The sequence below is a fragment of the Nyctibius grandis genome, chromosome 21, assembly GCF_013368605.1.
Source record: "Nyctibius grandis isolate bNycGra1 chromosome 21, bNycGra1.pri, whole genome shotgun sequence".
NCBI lineage: Eukaryota > Metazoa > Chordata > Aves > Nyctibiiformes > Nyctibiidae > Nyctibius > Nyctibius grandis.
The window spans coordinates 7,554,818-7,576,507 of NC_090678.1; the positions used below are offsets into that span (position 1 = coordinate 7,554,818).

The following is a 21,690-nucleotide window of genomic DNA, read 5'->3' on the forward strand; positions in this document are numbered from 1 at the left end:
GAAGGCAATGCTCACTTTCACATCAGGTGCTTTGTCTGTTCTGCAGACAAACACTGGGTGGAACTTACACTGACCTTTCAAAAAAGGCCACTGTGGGCCTGCTTTTTCATGATTGATTGGATTGAGAACCAGGGGAAAATGGCACTCTGAAGGCTTTGAATTTGATTTGACATACTTGCCTAAATTGGGGGTGAAAGGGGAAGTGTGTTCAAACTTTGTTAAAGTTTGCCACAATATTATTTTTAAAGGTTGAAACTGAGATGTTTGTAATGATACAACATGCCTAGGGTAGTATCTTGTACTTGTTCACCTGAGTTGATTAGTTGGTAAGTTGAATGTCACGTGTAGTTCGTTAGCTTCATGTTGCTTTTTCATACTTGTGATCTTGAGTAAATGCAGTTTGTAGGAATGTTTTTGTAAGAGCAGCATCTGCTGACTGAAACTGGCAGCAAAAGAGGAATGGGCTGGACCCATGTGGGTATTCCTGGACTCATCAAAGTACATTAAACTCCAAAAGGAGCAAAAGAATGATGCTTGACGATGTGTTAAAGGGTATTACGACATACACATTATATTTTAAATGACTCCTCTAGCTTTCTGTCACTGAGCATTGTGTATAAATGTGGGGCCATATATCCTTTTTAATCTCTGGGAATAGGCTAACCATAGTGACTCACTATTCAAAAAGTACTCAGGTTCTCCCAAATGAAGTATTTGTAATTACCTTTTTTGTAAAAAAATAAATTATGAAGAATTTTAAATTTTGAATTCTTATACTCTTAAATTTTTCTAAGTTTCTTGCAAAACATTTCTATTGATTTGTGTAGCTTTGCATGAACACTACCAGCTAAACAGCATTGTTAACTTGCACTTTCTGTTTTGGCGTGCAGTTGCCGCACGACATGGATTACAGAGTCTTGGAAAAGTTGCTGTTTCAAGGAGGATGCCTCCCCCAGCTAACCTCCCCAGTCTCAAAGCAGAGAACAAAGGCAATGACCCTAATGTGAACATTGTGCCTAAAGACGGCACAGGATGGGCTTCAAAGCAAGAACAGCATGAAGAAGAAAAGTAAGTGACCAGTGAGATCTGGGTTGTTTTGTTGTGCCGTTTCTCTCAAGTTTTCCCAAAACTAGGGGTGGACAGGGCCTGGGAAGAAATTGTCTAGACTTGACTGTCCTCAGGATAGCTACCAGAGAGGAAATAGGACCACTATTAATTTTTGTGAGGAAGAGTCTTGCTATTAAGGGGATAGTTGCGGGGGGGACACCACAACACCACCCACCAACAAAAAAAACCCACAAAACCCCCCACACTTAAGTTGAAAGCAGTATGTTTATAAACTTCATGTAAGGGGATGTTTCCTTTAGCCACCTGACATGGCTATCTGTTTAAGTTTTGATAGCTGCTTAAAGGAAATACTGTGGCACATTTTTGTAAGATCAGTGTAACCACCTTAAAATTCTCTTGAAACTCTAGGAGGAACCCTTCGGTACCCAGCAGCTGAATTAAATAATAACTTCCAAGTTCTTGAGAGTATGCAAAAATCTGTTTAATTTAGTGTGATTGTGCTAATGTATGGCACAAAAAGCTCAAAAATCTTGGTTTGTATACATTTGTTTGAATCTCTCCTTTATTTTCCTAGTGTTTCTTAATAGTTGCACTTGAATTGGTTTGGTTAATATGCCATAAATTCTACAGACTTACAAAAATATTCTCTCTTAAACTTTACGCTATTGTTTCACACTGCCCCAATATGTGATGTAAACAAAATAGAAGTGTTGATGATGTTGATGCATTGCTGTATACTGTCTATAATATCATTTCCCATGCTCAGTACCATTTCCTCTGCCAAGTTCGTTTCACACTTGTACAGGAGGCCAGCTAAAGAAAATAGAGTAAAACTTTTCAATATCTACTTAGAAAGTAATTTAAAGCAAATTTTTTTGCAATGTTAGATTAAAATAGGATATGATTCTCACTACAAAAGTGGAAGTGGGTTTTAAGTGTTTGTTCTTTGACATATAAATTGTTCTGAAAAACACTTGAAGAGAGAGGCACTGGTTGTATGTCAGGAGCACTTGTGAAAGCAAAAGTTGATTAAAGGTTTTCCTCTCCTTCTTGCTGTCCCTTTATTTCCTCCTTGTATACTTTCCTACAATTAAATGTCAATTTTTGACATCTCTCTGAAAAGCTGTTAGACTTCAGGAGTATAGTGTTGTGTTTAGCTTTTTCTTTCAAGCTTATGAAACTACAAATTTACCATTTTCTGCCCAGTGTTTTGCATGCTGCTTTAACAACATGTCCCTGTACTTCAAGGCCACTCACACTTTGTCTAGTTAAATCTGTGTTGAGCCAGTAGCTTGTTTGACTAAACCACACTTTATCTGCATCTTTGTCTGCCTTCCCATAGCCTGCTGCATGTGTTAGAAGTATATTCCAGTAGTTGATGCTGCATTTAAAAATAAATACCTGTCCCTTATCTGCAGCTGGGAGGTGTTTGCCTTTCTTTTTTCATATGCATTATTCTGATAAAGGCCTTAAAGACCACGTACAAGTAAAACTAGTTAGGGACAGGGATTCGTTCCCAGGAACAGGTACGTATGCCCAGGCCATGAGTAAATTCTCCTAAATTCAGACCATCTAATGCATTTCCTCAAGTCTTCAGACCATTTTTGTAACTACTGCTGTATTTCTCCAATATTTCAACATGCTAATAAATGCTGCAGTTTACATGTAAAGTGTTTTGGTATTCCTCTCGCAAGTGTTGTGGATAAAGGTAACATCTTGACATCAGCTTGCTTTAGTTTAATTATTTTTCTCTGGTATTGCTGCATTGGAATTCACATGAGTGATTTGTTCCCTGTGATTATGAAATATTTTTTCTGCTGCTTTCCCAAGTTGTCACTCTTTCTGTGGGTATTGTCTCAGTCCCCTTTTCCTGGATAGTGCAGCCTGCTGTGCATTGATTTGATTATTTCACTAGCACAAAGCTGAGTTCTTTCCCTTATCAAATAGTACACCCGTAGGACAGTGTTTGGATAACTCAAATTCTGAATGGGCTTGGCTTTGAAACAGAGTAGAACTGCAAGAAATAAACTCTTAAGTCTTGTTCCTTGTTTCACTTCTGTGTGACAAAGTGTAGCCACTTAAGTTTCAACTTCCCCAAAGTCTGTTTAGAAAATGAGCAACCATAAGAAAATATAACTAAGTCGAAACTGAAGAGATGAGATTTTTTTTTTTTTAATTTTGGTAATTTGTAGAAACAAAGCAAAATTGCATTCAGTTATTTTTGTGAGAAGCCAGTGTGTTTCCCCCCAGCAGTGATTTTTTTTTTTTAATGATGTTTACTTCTACGTCATTTCTGAGTCTACTGTGTAGTGCTGTGGGCTGTTCACTGCAGAACCCAAATGGACCAGAATTCTCAGAAATTTAAGATTACTGTGGGATCTATTTGAAACATTTACAATTGTTTATTGTAAGTTAACGGACATGATACTGCACTAGATATCTCTTTAGTGGTATAGTAAAGTGATTCTAGACTACTGGATTTGCCCCATAATTCCTGTTTTATCAAAAAATGAGTACTACTGAGCTGGAGGTCCTGACTTGTGGACACTAATGCTTTGGAGTCTTTAAGTTATCTGAATATGCAGATTTCAGCGATAGCTGTTCTTGCAAGGAGGGAAACAAAATCACTGAATCTGTAGACTAGAAAGATCTTCAAGAATATGCGCCTGTTTTTTATATTGGACAAAATGAGTGCTTATGTCTGCCTCTTCATTGTTAAGATGGTGAAATTGAGACTTTGTTCTTAATAGGCTTAAACTTCTGGGCTCCAATTCATGGTACCCATAATTTTTTTCATGATGTCTTTAGCTTTCCTTGTCAGTTCCTTTTACTTTGTAATTTTTGACATATATTTGTCTCTTTCTCTCGGTTCATGGTGGTCTTTACGTGCTTTCCTGAGGCAAGAGACCAGTATTCCAAATTATTCCCTTCCATGGTTGTAGGTTGATTGTTTTTTGATTGTACAATACACTACTTCAAAAGTTATAATTCTATTCATGCCTTGACTGCATTTTCTGCCCAGCCATTTTCATTCATTCTTCTCTACTTTGGGAAATCTACTCTTGAAAGAATTAGCTAATTTATTCCAATTTTTAACTGTTACTATAACAACTTTTACATAAGAAAATGCTTTTTCTGCAGAAAAGTAGTTACTGGTTCTTCAGCTGCATAGATACTTCATTTTATTGACTTGTTTGCAGTAGCAATCCTGATGATCTTATTCTGTGCTCACCCTCTTCTATTCACAAGTGCTTTTCCTCTAATTCCAGACAGCCAGACGTGCCGCAGCCACAGCCAAAACCTGCTGTTCCAGCTCCTCCAGAAGCAGCTCCTGTTGCCAAATCATGGGCCAACACCAAGCCAGGTGGACAAGATGGTAAGTGATGTTCAAGGTGGAGGGTTCTTGACTGGCCTAGCGGGCTGTGAATGCTGCTGTGAGAGACCCAGACTGTTTGAGTCGTGACCAGGACAGCTGGGACTATGAATTAGGTGGAAGCAACTTTCTTGGCTGGAAGGTGAGCTGCTCCCCTGTCACTCAAGTGAGCTCCAGCCTGATTCAGCAGCAGGTCTGACTCCCTTTTAAAGGGCTGGCATAGCTGCCTTTTTTGGATTGACAGGGAAATGGAGGTGACAGCGTAAGATCCTGAACATGGTATATGGCGAGGAGGGAAAATCTCAGTCAGTGGTTATAATGCACACAGTTTTGGCATGGGGAGGAGAACCATAAGCAGTTAGTGCTGATTCTAGTCATAATTTTGGATCATTTTATGCAAAATGCATGTAGTCCTGCTTCTATTTAAATGTCTGCTACAATGATACTTTTCCCTTTATTTTATAGATTCCTTGGTTATTTTGTTTTCAAGGGGATAGTGTTCAAGTAGGGTTGTTTTTTTTTTTTTCCTGGGAAACGCATTAAAGGTGTGTTTTGGGGGGGTTTTAAACATAATTGTATGAAAGTATGGAGAACTATTTCCATTAGCATGAATCTTAGCTTGAGTGTTTTCATTACAGACGTAAGATCAGAGCTACATCTTTAGCAGATTTTTTAAATTGCTTGTAGAGTGAGAAGGTACTTAGAATTCCTGTGTCTCCATTATGAGAAATAACCTATGACATGTTTCTTTCCTTAAATTTGAGACTTACAAGCTTTCTGTGGCTGTAAAACAGAGTTTTGACTTCCAGGCTGAAGAAGTGAGCTCTTGGTAGAGATCTTAGTATAGTAAAATCTGAATTGCTTGGAGGTGACTTCAAATCCATTATTTGGAGTTTAACATCACATATCTAATGATTTTGCTTTTTTTTTTTTTGCAGTAAGTATTAGAAGTGACAATTCTAGATTGTCCACTACTTGCTCTCCTTTCTAATGCTCAGTGTTTCATTCATTGTCAAATACAGGAACTCTCCTCCTTTAAGCTTTTGCAGGAGTTTTGTAGAATAAAATAGGAATTAACACTGAGGCAAAGTGATCTGCATACCAGCCTTTCTGCATAAGCTGATTAGATCATCTCTATGACACAGGAAATAGTGATTTGGCTCAGTGGCTTCAAAATGCATTTAGCTAATTATTTTGTAGTTACCATGGCAGCTTGTGTGCCAAGCCCAGATGGTGCCCTCATTTCATCCAATTAATGCAGTAGTGGGTTTGCTGTTTCAAGAAGAAATGCAGAATGTGAACTGGCATCAGCTGCTTGCTGTCCTCCTCAGTTTGAAACTCGGGATACACCTGTTGTACTCATGCTTTCCTGATCTACAGTTGGCTGGTGGAACTTGTTGTCTTTCCAGATGCCTTGTACGCATTCATTCCAGGAGTAATTCAGCTGGCTGCCTAATGCTCTTGTAAGGCTTCAGTTGAGTAAGGCAAGACTAAATCATTCTCTGATACTGTTGGTGGCCATATATAAAGGAAATACTTTTAAAATGTAACGGCAGCATGTATTTTTCAGCTCATGCATTGGCTAAGAGTTGGGGTTATTTGGTACCATCACATCTTTGAATTATTTTAACTTTTTTCTGAACTGTTGGCTGACAGTCTGGCTATCTGAGGTAGATAGCTTAAGCACTGTCAAGCTGCTCGCTGAAGATGCTGTTACTTTTGCGATTAAGATGTTGTTGCTGTCACTGTGTAAACTCAAGCAGAAAACATTTTTCAAGATTCATAAAGCTCATGAATGTTGCATGCCACGGGACCTCTGCAGAGGCCCCCCTTGCCTGGCAGGCCATCTGGTTAGTGTGACTGCAGTTTTCAGTCCCCTTAAGTCATTGAATGTAGCCGAGTCCAGCGTCCATTAACAAAACAAAGTTAATGTGATCTGTAGTAGGTGAGGTTGGAATGAAGATTGAAAGATTTCAAGGCAATTTGTAGGCACAGGAATAAGTAGTGGTATTTGCTGTCATGCCTTTACAAAGAAAGTACAAAGTGTAAGGAGTTTATCCTGTGCTTGACTCTGAATCATTAAAAAAAAAAAAAGTCAGGATCCCTGCATTCTATTGTTATGAAGGATTCTTTCACAGATCAGAGAGAACAGAAGCTTTTCTAGCTGTTAGCTAAAAAAAAAATTGTGGGGATTAGGGGGATTTTGGATGGCATATGTTCAGATCCTTTTTTGTGAGTTTGCCCTGTAGTCCGTGTAGCCTAATACGATGTCTCTTATAGTAGCCAGTAGTGAAGATGATATGTGAACAGGGCATTATTCAGGCTGTTGGAACAGAAATCTTCCCTCAGTAAGATTATCAGTGATTTGGTACTAGAATGCTATTGACTAATGGGTCAATATCTGTTATGTGTATGGAGGGGGAAATTGATTCAAAGTAGATGCTGACAAAACCTGCTACAGAGGAAGGCAATCTATATATTTGGCTTCCCTACCGTGTGCAACAGAAGTCTTAAATTCCAATCCAGAGTTATGATGTCAAGGGTTTTAGAAGTCAAAGAATGCTACAGTTCTGACACGTTTCTCATAAAGCTGTGGCCTTTTAAAGTCCTGAAGAATTGTTATTAGAACAGTTATTAATCTTAAGGGCTTTTGCAATAACATAGCTGCCTGTTCTTGGGCTGGCTATAGTTGTAGAATAAAACAAGGGAAATCTTTGTCTGGAAGAAAGGAGGAAAAAAATGTTAACAGCTGAAGAACTTCAGGTACTCTCTGTGTTAAGTCTTGTTCCATTGTCCATTATTGCTCTCTGGTGCTTCTGGATTTTTCTCAGCCCCAACAGGTGTGACAGTTGGCCTAGTAAATTCAACAACTTTGGTAGCAAATGCAGATGTTTTACAAGGATTGCTCTTCACTTACATGAATTATATTACCGGTAAATTGATGTGGCTTCAGCGTTCACTTTTTAAGGATGATCGGGCTTTTATTACCTTCTGAACTGTTTTGACTACAGAAAGTTGTGACTTTGTGAATATCTTACTGTGTAGGTCCAGCTATTCCAGTAAATAGTTATTTCCAGCAAGAGTTTCCCAGTCTGCCGGCAGCTGGGGATCAGGAAAAGTCAGGCAAAGAGAAAGATACACCTGAAGAGCCCCACGGATCAGGACCCAACTTGCGACCACAAAGTAAGTATATATTACAAATTTCTGTGAAATTGCATGGGTTTGTGTGGAACTCCTTATAAAAAAGATTACTTGTGCCCCGTACAAAATAAATTGATGAATTGGTTGTTTTAATCAACACACTCCTACACTGAAGAAAGAGATTTTTGTGTCTGTCTTCTGCTTTGCTGTGTTCCTGGTGTGTGGAAAATAAGGTATGTAATCCTGTCCTGCAGTTCACTTTCCATTTTCCCAACCTGGTCGGTACTCCACTTGTGCTCTGAGGAACATTTGTTAGTTGCACAATACTGGAATTTTCTTACTTCCAGCTGCTAGATGTCACTACAGCTAAAATATGTATTTAAAGAAATCTCCTAATATTAACTAATTATGTAAATCATCATTAGGGTTATCCCCGAATGGTTAGTACTCATAAGAGAGTAGCCTGAAAAATCCTGAGTAGGAAGTATAATCTACAGGGTACCAAGAGTGTACTGTGATTTAAAGGCTGAGGCATCTTTAGCTCATGGCTGAGGTGCTCTGATGAGCTGGATCTGTTTCAGCTTTGAGGGATTAATCTACTGAAAACAACCATAACAGTGCTGTTTTTACATGTCTCAGTGAAGAAATACGTATTGCTTCCCCACATCCTTTTAATGGGGAGACATTTGGGATTGTGCCTGTTGCCAGTGAAAAACAGGATTCCTTTCTTCCTCAGGAAATTGTTTTTGATGAGGTTTGGTGGACTGGGGATCCTTTCCTGCACTGTAGGTGACTACCTTGTGACAGTGGTAGACAAGGTGTGCACTGCTGTTAGGGGGCTTGGGCTCTCAGGGAATCCTTAACTCCTTTCTGTGTTACAGGCTTCAATTTTCCTTGATTTTTTTCAGTCAGGTCCTGCAGATCGAGGCCATGTGCTTGTTCAGGTCCTCACTTGATTTTGATGTAAAGAATAAGTTTTCAAGAAATTCAAGGGATGTCCAACACCAAATTAGGAAAATAGCTACATATGTCTGTTCCAGCCTCTTGCAGGCAGTTGTAGTTTTGGTCAGTACTGTATATGCTATATTAAGCCCTTCTTTAAGGTCTGACAGCAGAAAACTAAATGAACTTGGCAAGTACTGGCTGCTCAAGCAGCTGCACTCCCCAGTAAAGATAAGTTGAAGAAGCGTAATGGATATCTAGGAGCATAGTTTGGCACTGCTTAAAGGGTTTGTGCCCCTAAAAGAGCATTATTTACAGTGTGGGTCTGTGAATTGTTGTTGGTTCCCATGGGTCTGAGCAGTGCTGCTAAGTTTACAAATTATTTTTTTTTTTGGTCCTAACCCACGCTTCGTAGGCAGAAAGTCCTAAAGAATGGCCTGCCTGGCAGAAGTGATAGATCATAAAAATGTCGTTTCTTGGACTTTTTAGACATTCACACCCAGAAGTACAGCCCTCAACACTTCTATGCCATCATTATCAGATAGAGATACAAGCTAGACTCTGGATACCTGTCTTCAATTAGAAATATAATGCACAGGTGTATGTCATTTTGAGCTGCTTGAGAGTTTTGTGGTAGGCCTTTGCTGATTAAGAAGCTTATCTGTCCCCTGACAGCATCTTCTCACTGAGTCAACAGTGAGAATGGCCCGCTTAAAACAGCTAAAGCTGTGGTCTCTCCTGCACAATTATCAGTATCCTTCCTAAATTGCATTGTGTTTTGGAAGGTAGAGTAGGACAACTAGAGCAGTCTATAAATTTCACTCTTACCCTTCAGGAGCACAGCTGGATGTAGGACTGAAGAGGATTAGAAAACAGCCTCTATTTGCTCAGGTGGCCATTGCTTGTTTCAGTACCAAATATGAAAATCTGTCTGCACAGATCACTGTGTCACTGAAAACGGGGTAGGAAGAATGTGTTTTTCATCATGCCTGTTTGTAAATCTGTAATATAAAGTCTGCTCTTGTTTTTTCTCGTACTGATTCTGTCCATGCAGATGCTACTAGCTGGAGAGAAGGTGGTAATAAGAGCAACTCTCCCAGTTCTCCAACTGATCAAGAAGCTAAGGCTCTTGGGCAGGAAGATGGTAATGCTACACCAGCAGAACAAAACGATGGCCAGAAGGCAGCGGAGAAGAGGGATGTGCGGTTACCACAGATCCCTCAGCCCAAGCTGAATGGCCAGCAGCAACCACCTATCTCGTCTCAGTACAGGGCAATGATGCCACCTTATGTAAGTGATAGTTACATGAAAAGTTGTTAAGCGGCAGGGACTGATTATTGGCTAGTGTGATTTCCTTATGCCTCTTTCTCCTCCCTCCATAGAAGACTTAGCAGCTCTGCTAGAAGGGTGGGATCACAACCAACCCCTCAAAGGATGTGGCTACCCGTTGCTGCTCCTGCTACACTGAGTTTGAACTTGTCAGGAGTTTAATCACTCCACCTTGGTGGCTTGATGTCACGCACTTGTCATTAGATAGCAAACTGTCTTGAGTGAAGAGTCCTGCTTTACTTCCATTGTGATTCTATTGATGATCTCAGTATGCTTAATGCAACAATATTTTTTAACAAATGGCTCCTTTTTTTAAACCCTTCATAGATGTTTAATCAGTATCCTAGAATGGCATATCCTCCTTCCATGCAAGGTCCAACGAGGTTTCCCAATTCTGAGCCTAGCAGGTAAGAAACCTTACGAGTGTTATTGTTGTGTGGGTATGAACTCTGTTGTGACTCAATGGAAAAGAAAAAAAAAAGTTTGCACTGAGTAGCTTGATTATGATTATACACTGCCTAAGAACTGCCACTGGTTAGTCTCACAAGTTTGGCTTCTGTGGAGCTCTGCCATGGAGTGGTTTGGTTTTGACAACTCGATCGCAAAACTTGAGGGAATTCTGCAAATTACAGGGTTTTTGATTGGGCAGAGCAGGAGTCACTTGGGGACACCTTTGAAGCTTCAACCAGTATTTTGCCTGTAAAAGGACCCTTCCATTTTTATAATGAAAGTAGTTAATTCCTGGTTCTCAACACTACTGCTCTCCAATTAAAGTAGAGCTGTAATGCATTATAAAATTACTTTTTCTGCTTTCTGTTCGTTTCTCCATAGCTGAGGATGGCTCTGCGCGTGCGTGAGGAAAGAGGGGATGCTATAGGCTGTAGGGTACAGACTTTGACATGGGATCTGTGGTTGGGATCAGGAAGAGGACAGAAAGGCTGAGAGGGATGACTGGGAGAACTTGAGTATAGGAGTAGGGAGAAGGTACAGAACCTTTGACAGTGTGAAGGCATGAAAAGTATTAAAAAATATCTCCAAGGTGGATAAATTGGTGATAAGAAGGATGCCAGATCTATGCAGTGTGTTGTTTGAAAGCTGCAAGGCATGTGGTTTTCTGCTGTCAACTGATGTTTGGCTTTGATTGTGAAGTGTGCAAGCGAGACTATAGCATCTAATCTTTCTCTTCCTTAAAGAACCGTCTGGTGGTGTATCAGTAATTATTTGAACTACAATAGTCGCACATGTGGATGGTAGTTCACATTTGTACTGTATTTGAGAGAGCAGTACTGTATACTTCAAATACTTGTCATACAAGTTGATCTTTTATCTAGTCATTTTGCTGGATAAATAGTGACAGTGGCCTTTGTTTCTCTCTTTTTTTTTTTTTTTTTAGAGGGCCAAGGGGCAGAGGACCGCCTTCGTGGTGTTCGGAACCTATTGAGCGCCCATCCATTCTTAGTGCTAGCGAACTTAAAGAACTTGATAAATTTGATAATCTAGATGCTGAGGCTGATGAAGGCTGGGCAGGTAAGAACATCAGATTAAAGGTTTCTGTTATTTGTACATGGAGTCTTTCTGAAAGATTAATTGAATATTTGCTTATGTATCAGGTGCTCAGAGTGAAGTGGATTATACTGAGCAGTTGAACTTCAGTGATGATGATGAGCAAGGAAGTAGTCAAAAAGAGAAAGAAAGTGGGTGAGTTGGTGTTGCCAGTTGGGTGTGAATGTCACTTAACTAGCTTGGCTTTTGGGAACGTTGAATAAAATGCGTGCAAGTACTCATTCCAATAACATTTATTCCAGTAATTTAATACCATATTAAATTGCATAATTGCCTGCAGACTTCAGTCAGCTGGACATGTAATAGAAATGATCCTTGCTGTGAGGAAATTTCAGTCTTGATAAGAAACATTGAGGATAGAAGATAAATCACCAAATACCTGTGTGGAGTATACCTTCCATTTTTCTTATTTCTTTGCACACAGTGATGAACAAACACCATCAAAAGATTCCCAGAGTCCTGATGGACAGAAGGAAGCAGAGGAACAGACAAGTACTAAGTCTGCCACTCAGGTTTCCACAGCAGCAACCAAAGGGTCTTACAGCAAAAGCTCTCAGCTTGATCAGGTTTGTGTGCTCTTCTCTTCAGCTCTTCTGGCAACAGCCTTGCCAGGAGAGGTCTGACTTGGGTGTCTTTCTAAACTGTCAGGTCAATTAAGGTTATGAACATGAGCGAAAGCATTAGCTACTGCTTATCTGAAACTGATCGAGTGCTGCTTAGTCAACTTAGCTGCTTCTAGTCACAAAATAAAAATAGCATGTCTTTATCTAGTGTGTTCTAATCCACAGTTGTGAGGAGGTGAGAACTCTTGTGTCAGTTACTGTGACTCAACTGACAAGCTTTAAGTCGATACTCTTGTCCGTCCATCCCTGTAACACTGAATGAAGCCATTCTGGTGTCCATCATGTTTTATAGTGGCACAGAGTAAATAGCACCCAGTTGGCCCACGTGTTTTTGCTGGGTCTGAGATTGTTTTTTGGTATCGTGACCCACTTTCTTCAGTGCAACTTAGCAGTAACGTGTCAGCTGACTTCTGACATCTCAGGCAGTTAGATTTTATATGGACCATGTAGAATTCATCAGCTCAGCTGTTTTGGTCTTTGGTTTATTCTCTAATAGAGAAAGACTGGCAACCACCTCAGCTTATGCCTGCTTCAGCACTATTTTTATTGTGTTGGTTTTTTTTTTCCCAGGAAAAGATACTGTTGGCTTTGTCTGAAAATTTCCCAGAAATGTTTTCTCTTGACACCAGTAATAATGAAGATGGGGGATCTTGAATTGGTTTTATTTGCACTTTCTCTATATATAAAGATCACATTGTCTTTCAGGGTTTGATGCTACATTGAATCTGAGGAAACACAGTGCAGTAACAAACTCTGAAATCTGGATGTGTGAATTTAAGTAATTGTTTAGCTCTCAGTACAGAAAGTGTAAACGTTCTTGCCCTTGTTTTGCATGCAAAATTGTATTGTATGCAGATAGTTCACTAGGTGTAGTATCTTAATGCAGTAGAAAAGAGCAAATCTAAAATTTGTCAGCTAGACTGTTGTTATGAGCTTGCTTAACTCTGGTGCTGTGTTTGATCCAACAGGATCGGGGTCCAGCACAGCCTTCTATACATGAAAGAGGTGGTCCTGCTCTTCATCCAAAATCTATTCTACCACCGGTAAGAAAGATTAGAATTGTCCTTATTTCCTTGAGTTAAATTCGTTAATGCTGTGGTGGAGGGATTTAGACTAAGAAAAGTAAAAATATGCTTCACATAGGGATAAACCTTTTCTTTAACAAGTAAAATGATTGTAAGGCCTGGGGCCGGTAAGACTGGGACCACAACACAACCGTGCTGCTAATTGTGTAAAGCAGCCCCATCTTGTAAGTGGCATATGAAATGCATAAGAACTTCAAGGGCTTTCAGTATCCAGCCCCATTTGGGAGCTAGAGAGGACAAGGGCACGGGAACAGTGCTGGAGGGCTGGCTGCCGAGGCAGACAGGGAGACGAAGTCCCAAATGAAATGTGTACATAGTAGCTTCTTGCCAATTTTCAACAGTCCTTATAAAAATGTCTGTTATCCTGAGCTACCTTGAATTTCTTTCGCTCCTTGGGGGACTTTTGTCTGAAATCTGCCCTGCGTCTCTGATTTAGAGCAGCCTGTAACCTAATCTAAAAGGTGTTTGTCATCTTTGCTCTCACTTTGCCTTGGTGATGGGGAGGAGGAGTGACATGAGCCCAACTGAATCTTTACCTTTCCTTTCTGAGCTCAGGTTGTGTGAGTCTCAACTTGAGCAGGAAGGTGGGGGCTTGCTTTTTCTTCCGAATCTTGCTTTTTAAAGGTGCTATGCAAATACATGTGTTGACAAATAGTAAAAATGTAATATTTCAGCTGGCTGTTTATAGAATACATATTCAACTTGACTTAACTGATTTTAACATTGCAGCACCCTCCTCCCCCTGATCGCCAGGTAGGACCTGGAAGGCAGGGACCCTTTCCCCCTAAACCAGTACCAGATGAAGATGAAATTTGGAAACAGAGAAGAAGACAGCAGTCAGAGATATCTGCTGCAGTTGAGCGAGCGCGCAAGCGGCGAGAAGAGGAAGAAAGAAGAATGGAAGAACAGCGAAAAGCAGCTTGTGCCGAAAAGCTAAAACGATTAAATGAGAAGTTTGGCTGTATGACAAAACCCTCCCGGGAAGACCCTCTGAAAGAGAGAGAGAGGGAAAGGGAGAGAGAGAGGGAGCGGGAAAGAGAACGGGAGCGGGAGAGAGAAAAGGAGAGGGAGCGAGAGAAAGAGCGAGAAAGAGAAAAGGAGAGGGAGAAGGAAAAAGAAAAAGAGAGGGAACGGGAGAAGGAAAAGGAAAAAGAAGAAAAAGAAAAACTGGAGAAGGCAAAAGACCAAGAAAGGGAGAAAGAGAAAGAACAAGAGACTGAGAAAGAAGAGAAGGAGAATGGGAAAGACAAAGAAGAGGAGAAACCAGCACATGAGGTTCCTGAGCCTGTAGAACCTGTGGCAACACCTGTAGTAGAAAAACAAGAAAGTGAAACCAGGCATAACAAGGAAGAAAAAGGTACGCTTGCACACCAGTAGGAGTTGTCTGTCTTACAGCTGAGCGACAGAGCATAGTTGTACTCTAGGAGTCTAATTTGCATCCCTAATTAACCTAGTGCAGCTAGACCATTTATTTTCTTGGCACATGACAGCTGCTAACTGTCCTTTGAGCTAGGCCTGTTTGCTCAACTCGTCAGAAAGTTAAAGGAGAAATTGGGTTCTGTGATTTAGGCTGGACTTTGAAGAATACAGAAAGAAAAGCAGGCTTTCTTTTTATGCTAAAAGAGGGTCAGCAATTCAGGTTTCTAAAAAGCAATGTAAATTATTTCAGCTATTCTGTTCTTTCTGTAGACACAAAGAGCATGTATTTAAACTTGGTGCATTTTTTGTAGTGGAACTTGAATGCCACAAGAGAACTGTTAGACTATGCTTAATAAGGCTGTGTTATCCTTTAAATGGGTAAAAGTGATTGTAAAACCAAACCTTGGTTCATAAAATAGTTGATTCAAGTGTAATATGGTAGCATTGATACAGCACTTCTTAAATCACATAATAGTTACGACCTAAATGCCAGTGGTTGATTACTCAGTGTATTTAAAAGGGACACTGAGAGATGTATTAACAACAATTGCTCTGTTTTGAGGGGTTGTTCTTAACTTTTTTTGCCTTTGTTGGTTTTGGAAACTAAGACTGTGAGGTTAGAGAAGGCAGACTGTTTTAATTTTAGAACAACATCCTTTATCTGATGTTCTGGTGAAATTGTCATTGTTTTAAGATTCACTCTTGTCTCCCACGTGTGTGTGTTTTGTTTCTTTTTTTCCCAGAAGATCAAGCAGCCTTTACCCGACAAGATAGTGGTCGGAATGAGAAAGAGATTTCACAGGTGACTCATGAGAGTGAGCCAGATTCAGGATCTCAGCCTCGTCCTGCTGTTTCCTCAGGCTATTCTAAACAGTTCCAGAAATCATTACCACCAAGATTTCAGAGGCAGCAGGTAACTAACCAGTTCATTAGAAGGAGGAAGCTCATTAAAAGAATGTCTTCTGCCTCATTCTGAATAAGAATGTGACCATAGGAGTTTCAAAAAGCCTAAGCTGTTGGTTTCCAGCTTCTATAACATCTATGGTATTGGTAGGAATTGTTCTGCATGAAACACTTCTTGGCACTTGCAAAGCATGTAACTGAGCAGAAGGCGAGAAAGGCTTTTAAAACTGGCTGGTTTTGCATCAGTCGCTGGAAGCAGAGCATTGCCCTGTGATTGCCTGTGGAACCTGGGATCTGATGATCGTTATTTCTGCAGCTTTTCCTTAAAGGGTGTGACACTCAGAAATGTAATTTGGACTTGGATCCTGTAGTCTGAAGAGCACTTTGCATTAATGACATGCATGAAGTATAGGTTGTTCTTTGTCTCAGCTGAACACCAGCAAAACTGTAGCTATTCTAAATTCTCCAGTCTGGTTTTCATAGAATGATTTGGGTTGGAAGGGGCCTTAAAGATCATCTAGTTCCAACCCCCCTGCCGTGGGCAGGGACGCCTTCCACTCAAGGTTTTCTCCCTTTTCTCCTAGTTCATCCTGATGCATGTTTGTGATGAACTTTCAGAATGCTTAGTGTCCTGGAGATAACTATACTTGTTGTTTCCAAGGATTATTTGAATTCTGCTCAAGTCTTCATCTTAACAGAAAATCTTGTAATACTGTTTTCTGCTATGCAGGAGCAAATGAAACAGCAGCAGTGGCAGCAACAACAGCAAGGTGTCCTTCCACAGTCCGCTCCCTCACAGCCTTCTAGTGGCCCTGTCCCACCTCCCCAGCATAGACCCCTTTACCAGCCCATGCAGCCACATCCTCAGCATTTAGCTTCAATGGGCTTTGATCCACGGTGGCTTATGATGCAGTCTTACATGGACCCACGAATGATGTCAGGAAGACCTGCAATGGATATGCCTCCTATTCATCCAGGTAAAATCTAGCAGCATTTTTTGACTGTTGAACTTTCTTGGTTTTGAAATAGAAGTCTTTCCCTAACCACACTATGTAGAGTAACAGCAAATGGGTGGGTTTTTTAAAAAGAAAACTACATTATTTCATAGTTTGAGACAAAATAGATTTTAGTAATACTGGAAAAATGGTAGTCGTGTCAATGTGTATCTTTGACTATAAAGTAAAATCACAGCTTTCACGTTGCAGGCATGTTAGTGACAGTTAAGGATGTATTCAGAATGTCAGCATAAGCCTTACTTTGTTACAGATATTAAAGCTGGCATGAGTTAGGTTGAACTGAGAAAAATAGTGTATCTACCATTTGTGTTTCATTACATGTTAGCACTTGATAATATATTGCTTACTAAAAAAAACCATAAAATTTTGTTATTTTTATATTATGTATTAGCACCTCTAGAGTCTTAACTAAATTTGTGTTTTTAGATTCTTGGCACTAAAAAGTCCTTTTTAATTTGTGGAATGGCCATCTGACTTGCAGTTAGGAAAACTATTGTGCATAAATAATACAAGTCTGGCATGTAATGTAACGGAGGTACTTATCTGGCTAATGAGCAAGGGAATGGGTATTCTGATTGAGTGCAAGGAATGAACAGAGGAAATGGCAGGCTAAGCAAAGACAGTGAGAACTGTAGGGGTTTTTTTAAGTGTTATTAAAAAAAAGGGCTCAGAGTCCTTTAATAGAGTACAAAAAACCACCTGTGTGTACACTCATCTTGCCTTTTGCCATTCAGATCTTACGTCAGAAACTTCATCCACAAGTTTACAAGTCTACAGACCTGGTTCTTCCCCTTATAGTGGAAGCAGACAGCTTTTCCTTTTGTGGGTACATAAGCTACTAGTGGTGAATATGATTGTTATTCTGAGGTCAGCTGGCAGTGAATAGACATTTGGTTTCAACAATGGAAGGTACAGAGGAAAAGAGATGGGAGGAGAGAGAATAGCACTCTTTGGTACCTCCTGATATGATTTGTTAGTCTTGAGGTAGGTTTCTTTGCTAATGTTAAACTTATTTCAATTGTTGAACTTAAATCTGTCATAGGAATCATGCCTCCCAAACCACTGATGAGAAGAGAGCAGCTAGAGGGATCAGCAACTAGTTCAGATTCATTTGAACATATAGCTCGCTCAGCAAGAGAGCACACTGTTCCTTTGTCAGAGCCCCGCATGATGTGGGGGTCAGACCCGTACCCCCACACAGAACCTCAGCAGTCCAGTTCTCCTCCCAAAGTGTTAGAAGAGCCTGACGATTTGAGGTAAGCCTGAGTTACGTACTCCTGTGTGTCACTTCTCCAATCCATACATACTTACACACTTGGCTGTGTAACTTAATGTTACAAAACACAGTTTAAACTGAGTTATAGCTGCTCTTCATACAAAACTGTAAAAGAAGTTGTGACTGGGGGGTGCAGTGTACTTAGCACCGTTGTATAAAATAGAAGACATGCCTGCTCTGTAGGGTGTAGAAAGACAATTTACCCCTTGTTTAGGATCCATAACCTAATTTGATGAATGGTGATTGCCATAATATTTTGAATTTTAGCTTTGTAGAACGCCTCTACAGTGTTGTCCTGTTCTCCATCTGCTCTCCATCCCCTCCATATCAGAGAACTACTGTCTGATGTATATTAGTTTCAAAAGTGGTGTGCTAAGTACAAGTGATATAAAGCAAAACAGTCACTTTTGACCTTTGCTGCATGATGAATGGTCAGGAAGGCTTCCTCTACATCTTAGAAGTACCCGAAAATTCTTGTTGCTGTACTGCTGTCTGGGTAATACTTGTGATATTAGCCTGCTAACTTGGGGGCTCCGTTGAAAATTGCCTGTACAGCCATTAAGGATAATAGATTCCCGTAGCTAATTGTACATTTGCCACTGAACTCTTAATCAGGATAGAATAAAATTGACATCTACAACTAGCAGCTGCTATGAAAATTAATACCTATTATTTCCTACAGCTGACATTAATCCTTCATAGAAACAGAAAATTATTTTATTTAAGTAAATATTTATGAGTAAAATTTCCCCCCCCCCTAACATTCTTAATTGCTTGCTGCTTAGGTCTGAGGCACACTTGGAGCAAGAACGAGTTGCTGTCCCTGCCACTGCTTATCCTGTAGAACACAACCAGTTGGACTCTCATCCAAAGACAGACTTTTTCAGAGAATCGGGAGACGTGGAGGTACAAAAGTTCCCAAGCAGGCCTTTGGAAGATGTACAGCCTCTCCAAACTGACACACCTAACATGGCAGTTAATTTTGAAGGAGTGAATGAGAAAGTTACACGTAGCTCTCCAGAAGAATTGGTGTCTATGGGGGAAAGTCACTCTTCACTAAAGAGAAGCATTTCCCATGGTTCAAGTCACTCTCTAAAACCAGAAGACCAGAGGAATGAGACAGTAACAAATATCCCTAAATTAAATCACAGGCCTGTTGAGACAAAGGAGACAACTGAGAGACTTGAGATTAAGCCAAAAAAAGAAATTTTGATCAATAATAGAACATCAGAAGGACCAAAACCTGAAAAAACTTACAAACCTAAGTCTGAAACAAGATGGGGTCCTAGGCCAGGTTATGGCAGGAGAGACGAAGGCGGTGATAGACCAGTAAGAAGATCGGGTCCTATTAAAAAACCTGTGCTTAGAGATATGAAGGAAGAGCGTGAACAGAGAGAAGAGCGTGAGCAGAGGAAGGAGAAAGAAGGAGAAAAGGCAGCTAGTGAAAAACCTAGCAAGTCTGAAAAAAGTGACAAAAAGGAAGCACCTCAAGTGCCACTGCCTCAGGCTGAGCCAGAGACATCTGCCTCCAGCAGCGCTCCTCTGGCTAAGAAGATTACCCAGGATGGTGCTCCAACACCAGCAAGCCAGGAGAGCAGTCAAACTGAGACTGCAGCTAAAGCTCCAGTTCAGCCACCCACACCTCCAGTCCAGCAGCAGCTCCCAGCTGCCCAGCCTGCTATTCCACAGCTTCCCCCAGCAGTACAGCAGCAGCCGCCTGCTCAACCAGCAGCACAGCAGCAGCCACATGTTCAGCAGCCAGCTACTGCAGTGAAGGAAGAAAAGCAGACTGAGAAGGTAGTTAGCAAGGAGGTTATAGAGAAACCACGCTTAGAAACCAGACCAGTAAAAAGAGAGCCTGGCTTACCACCCAGGACATACTGGAAAGAGGCTAGGGATAGAGACTGGTTCCCAGATCAGGGATACAGAGGCAGAGGTCGTGGGGAGTATTATTCTAGAGGCCGTAGCTACAGGGGTTCTTATGGAGGACGTGGTCGGGGCAGTAGAGGCCATAATAGAGAGTACCCACACTACAGAGATCCTAAGCCTAGATCAGACCATGTGCCTTCAGGGCCTGTTAGGCAAAGAGAAGAGAGTGAAACTCGTAGTGAGAGTTCTGACTTTGAAGTAATCCCAAAACGGCGGCGACAGCGTGGTTCAGAGACAGATTCTGACAGTGAAGTTCATGAGAGTGCAAGTGACACACTGCTTTCAGACAAAGACAGTCTAATCAAAGGCAAGCACCCAAAAAGAGAAGAGAGAGCTGATGGCAAGAAGCCTCCAAAGCCCCTGTTGTTCAAACCTGAAAACAATATCAGAGTAGACAACAGATCCCTAGAAAAAACATACATAAGAGATGATGAGAACAAACCCAAACCAGGATTTCTTCCTAAAGGAGAGCCTTCTAGACGAGGCAGAGGGGGAATGTATAGACGTGGCGGCAGGGATCCTGGTGGGCGTCCTCCGCGCCCTTCCACGATAAGGAGACCAGCCTACAGAGACAATCAGTGGAACCCTAGGCAAGCAGAGATCATTAAACCAGAAGATGGGGAGCCTCCAAGAAGAAATGAACATTATGGTCCTATACCAGTTGATAAAAGACCTCCAAAATTTGAGAGAAAGTTTGATCCAAATAGAGAGAGGCCACGAAGACAAAGGCCTGCTCGGCCTCCAAGGCAAGATAAGCCACCACGCTTTAGGCGCCTGAAAGAAAGAGAGGCTGCATCAAAGATAAATGAGGCGGTAACCAGCTCAGGAACAAGTGCCACAGTTAGTAATGCAGTTAGTAATGAGCCCCCCAACACTGCTCTGGATGTGTCGGGAAGTAAGACACCAGACTTGTCCAACCAGAACTCTTCAGACCAGGCAAATGAAGAGTGGGAAACAGCCTCAGAAAGCAGCGACTTCAATGAGAGGCGGGAGAGGGATGAGAAGAAAACAGCAGATGTAGCAGCACAGGTGGCTGTGAAGGCAGGAGAAAACGCTGGAGCTCCAAAAAGGGAAATAGCCAAGAGAAGTTTCTCTAGTCAGCGGCCTGGAATAGACCGTCAAAACCGACGTGGCAACAATGGGCCGGCTAAACCAGGGAGGAACTTCTCAGGGCCTAGGAGTGAAAGGCGGAGTGGTCCTCCACCCAGAAGTGGAAAAAGAGGGTGAGTACCAGGTTCTGTTAGGAAGCACACATAGTTATGGTCTTCTGTTCTCTTGTGGTTCAAAATCATGAGTTATTTTAGATTTATAGAGTGGTAGAAAAGAGAGTAAGACAAACACATGCACCTGTGGCTGTGTACTTTCTATTTTTTCTGTTTGTATACAGACACTTGGAATGTGGAGCTAAGAGCAGCGTATTCTTGTATGCATAGTGTTAAAATTGCCTAATTAAAAAAAATTGCAGTGCTCTTTCTGAGTCAAACTATGTTTCTCAAGATTTGAATGCAAGCTGAAATGTTAATGTGAGCAGGTTTGCAGTTAATACGTAAATTGCTGCATTGCATTTTAGATCAATCATCTAACATAGACAGGCATGTTGAGAAATGTTGAGACTAAACTTTGATTGTCTATATGCTAAATTAGATTTAAACTTGATAATTATTTAATGTTACTGTTTGCCCACTGTCTCGTAGCCACAGTGCATGGAAGTCTGGTAAGTGGGAGGCAGGACATTTCTTCATTGAATGCCTACCCTGTACTCTAGGACTCTTGTGCTTGTAGTTTGCTGTATTCTAAGTTCAGGTTTTGCCTGGGCTTAACAACTTGTGATCAATGCTTTAACCTCCAAGTTAAAACTAAGAATTACTTTGGCTAGTCACTTAAAGGTGATGTTGAAGCAAAAATTGGGTATTCCAGGTTCCACAGCAAAGTCAGAATGCTGCAAATCTGACTGTTATGGCTTCAGATGTCTTTTGGCAAGTATATTGTACCTTGTTTGTATTTGCATACTGTAAGCTTGCTT

At 40.9% G+C, this 21,690-nt stretch overlaps 1 protein-coding gene across 9 annotated transcripts in view; it reads left to right on the forward strand.

Moving 5' to 3' along the window:
• The window catches only part of PRRC2C (proline rich coiled-coil 2C), a 75,266-nt gene that overhangs the window by 19,346 nt on the left and 34,230 nt on the right, over positions 1-21,690 (forward strand). For 8 of the 9 annotated variants that reach the window (XM_068417024.1, XM_068417027.1, XM_068417026.1 and 5 more), the window contains exons 3-16: positions 891-1,068; positions 4,338-4,444; positions 7,487-7,624; positions 9,579-9,814; positions 10,181-10,260; positions 11,247-11,380; positions 11,464-11,551; positions 11,841-11,982; positions 13,008-13,082; positions 13,854-14,481; positions 15,287-15,456; positions 16,177-16,423; positions 17,505-17,718; positions 18,524-20,890. In XM_068417024.1, coding sequence (XP_068273125.1) covers positions 891-1,068; positions 4,338-4,444; positions 7,487-7,624; positions 9,579-9,814; positions 10,181-10,260; positions 11,247-11,380; positions 11,464-11,551; positions 11,841-11,982; positions 13,008-13,082; positions 13,854-14,481; positions 15,287-15,456; positions 16,177-16,423; positions 17,505-17,718; positions 18,524-20,890 — 4,804 coding nt within the window. The remainder of the gene's footprint in view (positions 1-890; positions 1,069-4,337; positions 4,445-7,486; positions 7,625-9,578; positions 9,815-10,180; positions 10,261-11,246; positions 11,381-11,463; positions 11,552-11,840; positions 11,983-13,007; positions 13,083-13,853; positions 14,482-15,286; positions 15,457-16,176; positions 16,424-17,504; positions 17,719-18,523; positions 20,891-21,690) is intronic. The other variant, XM_068417025.1, reaches the window with a different exon arrangement.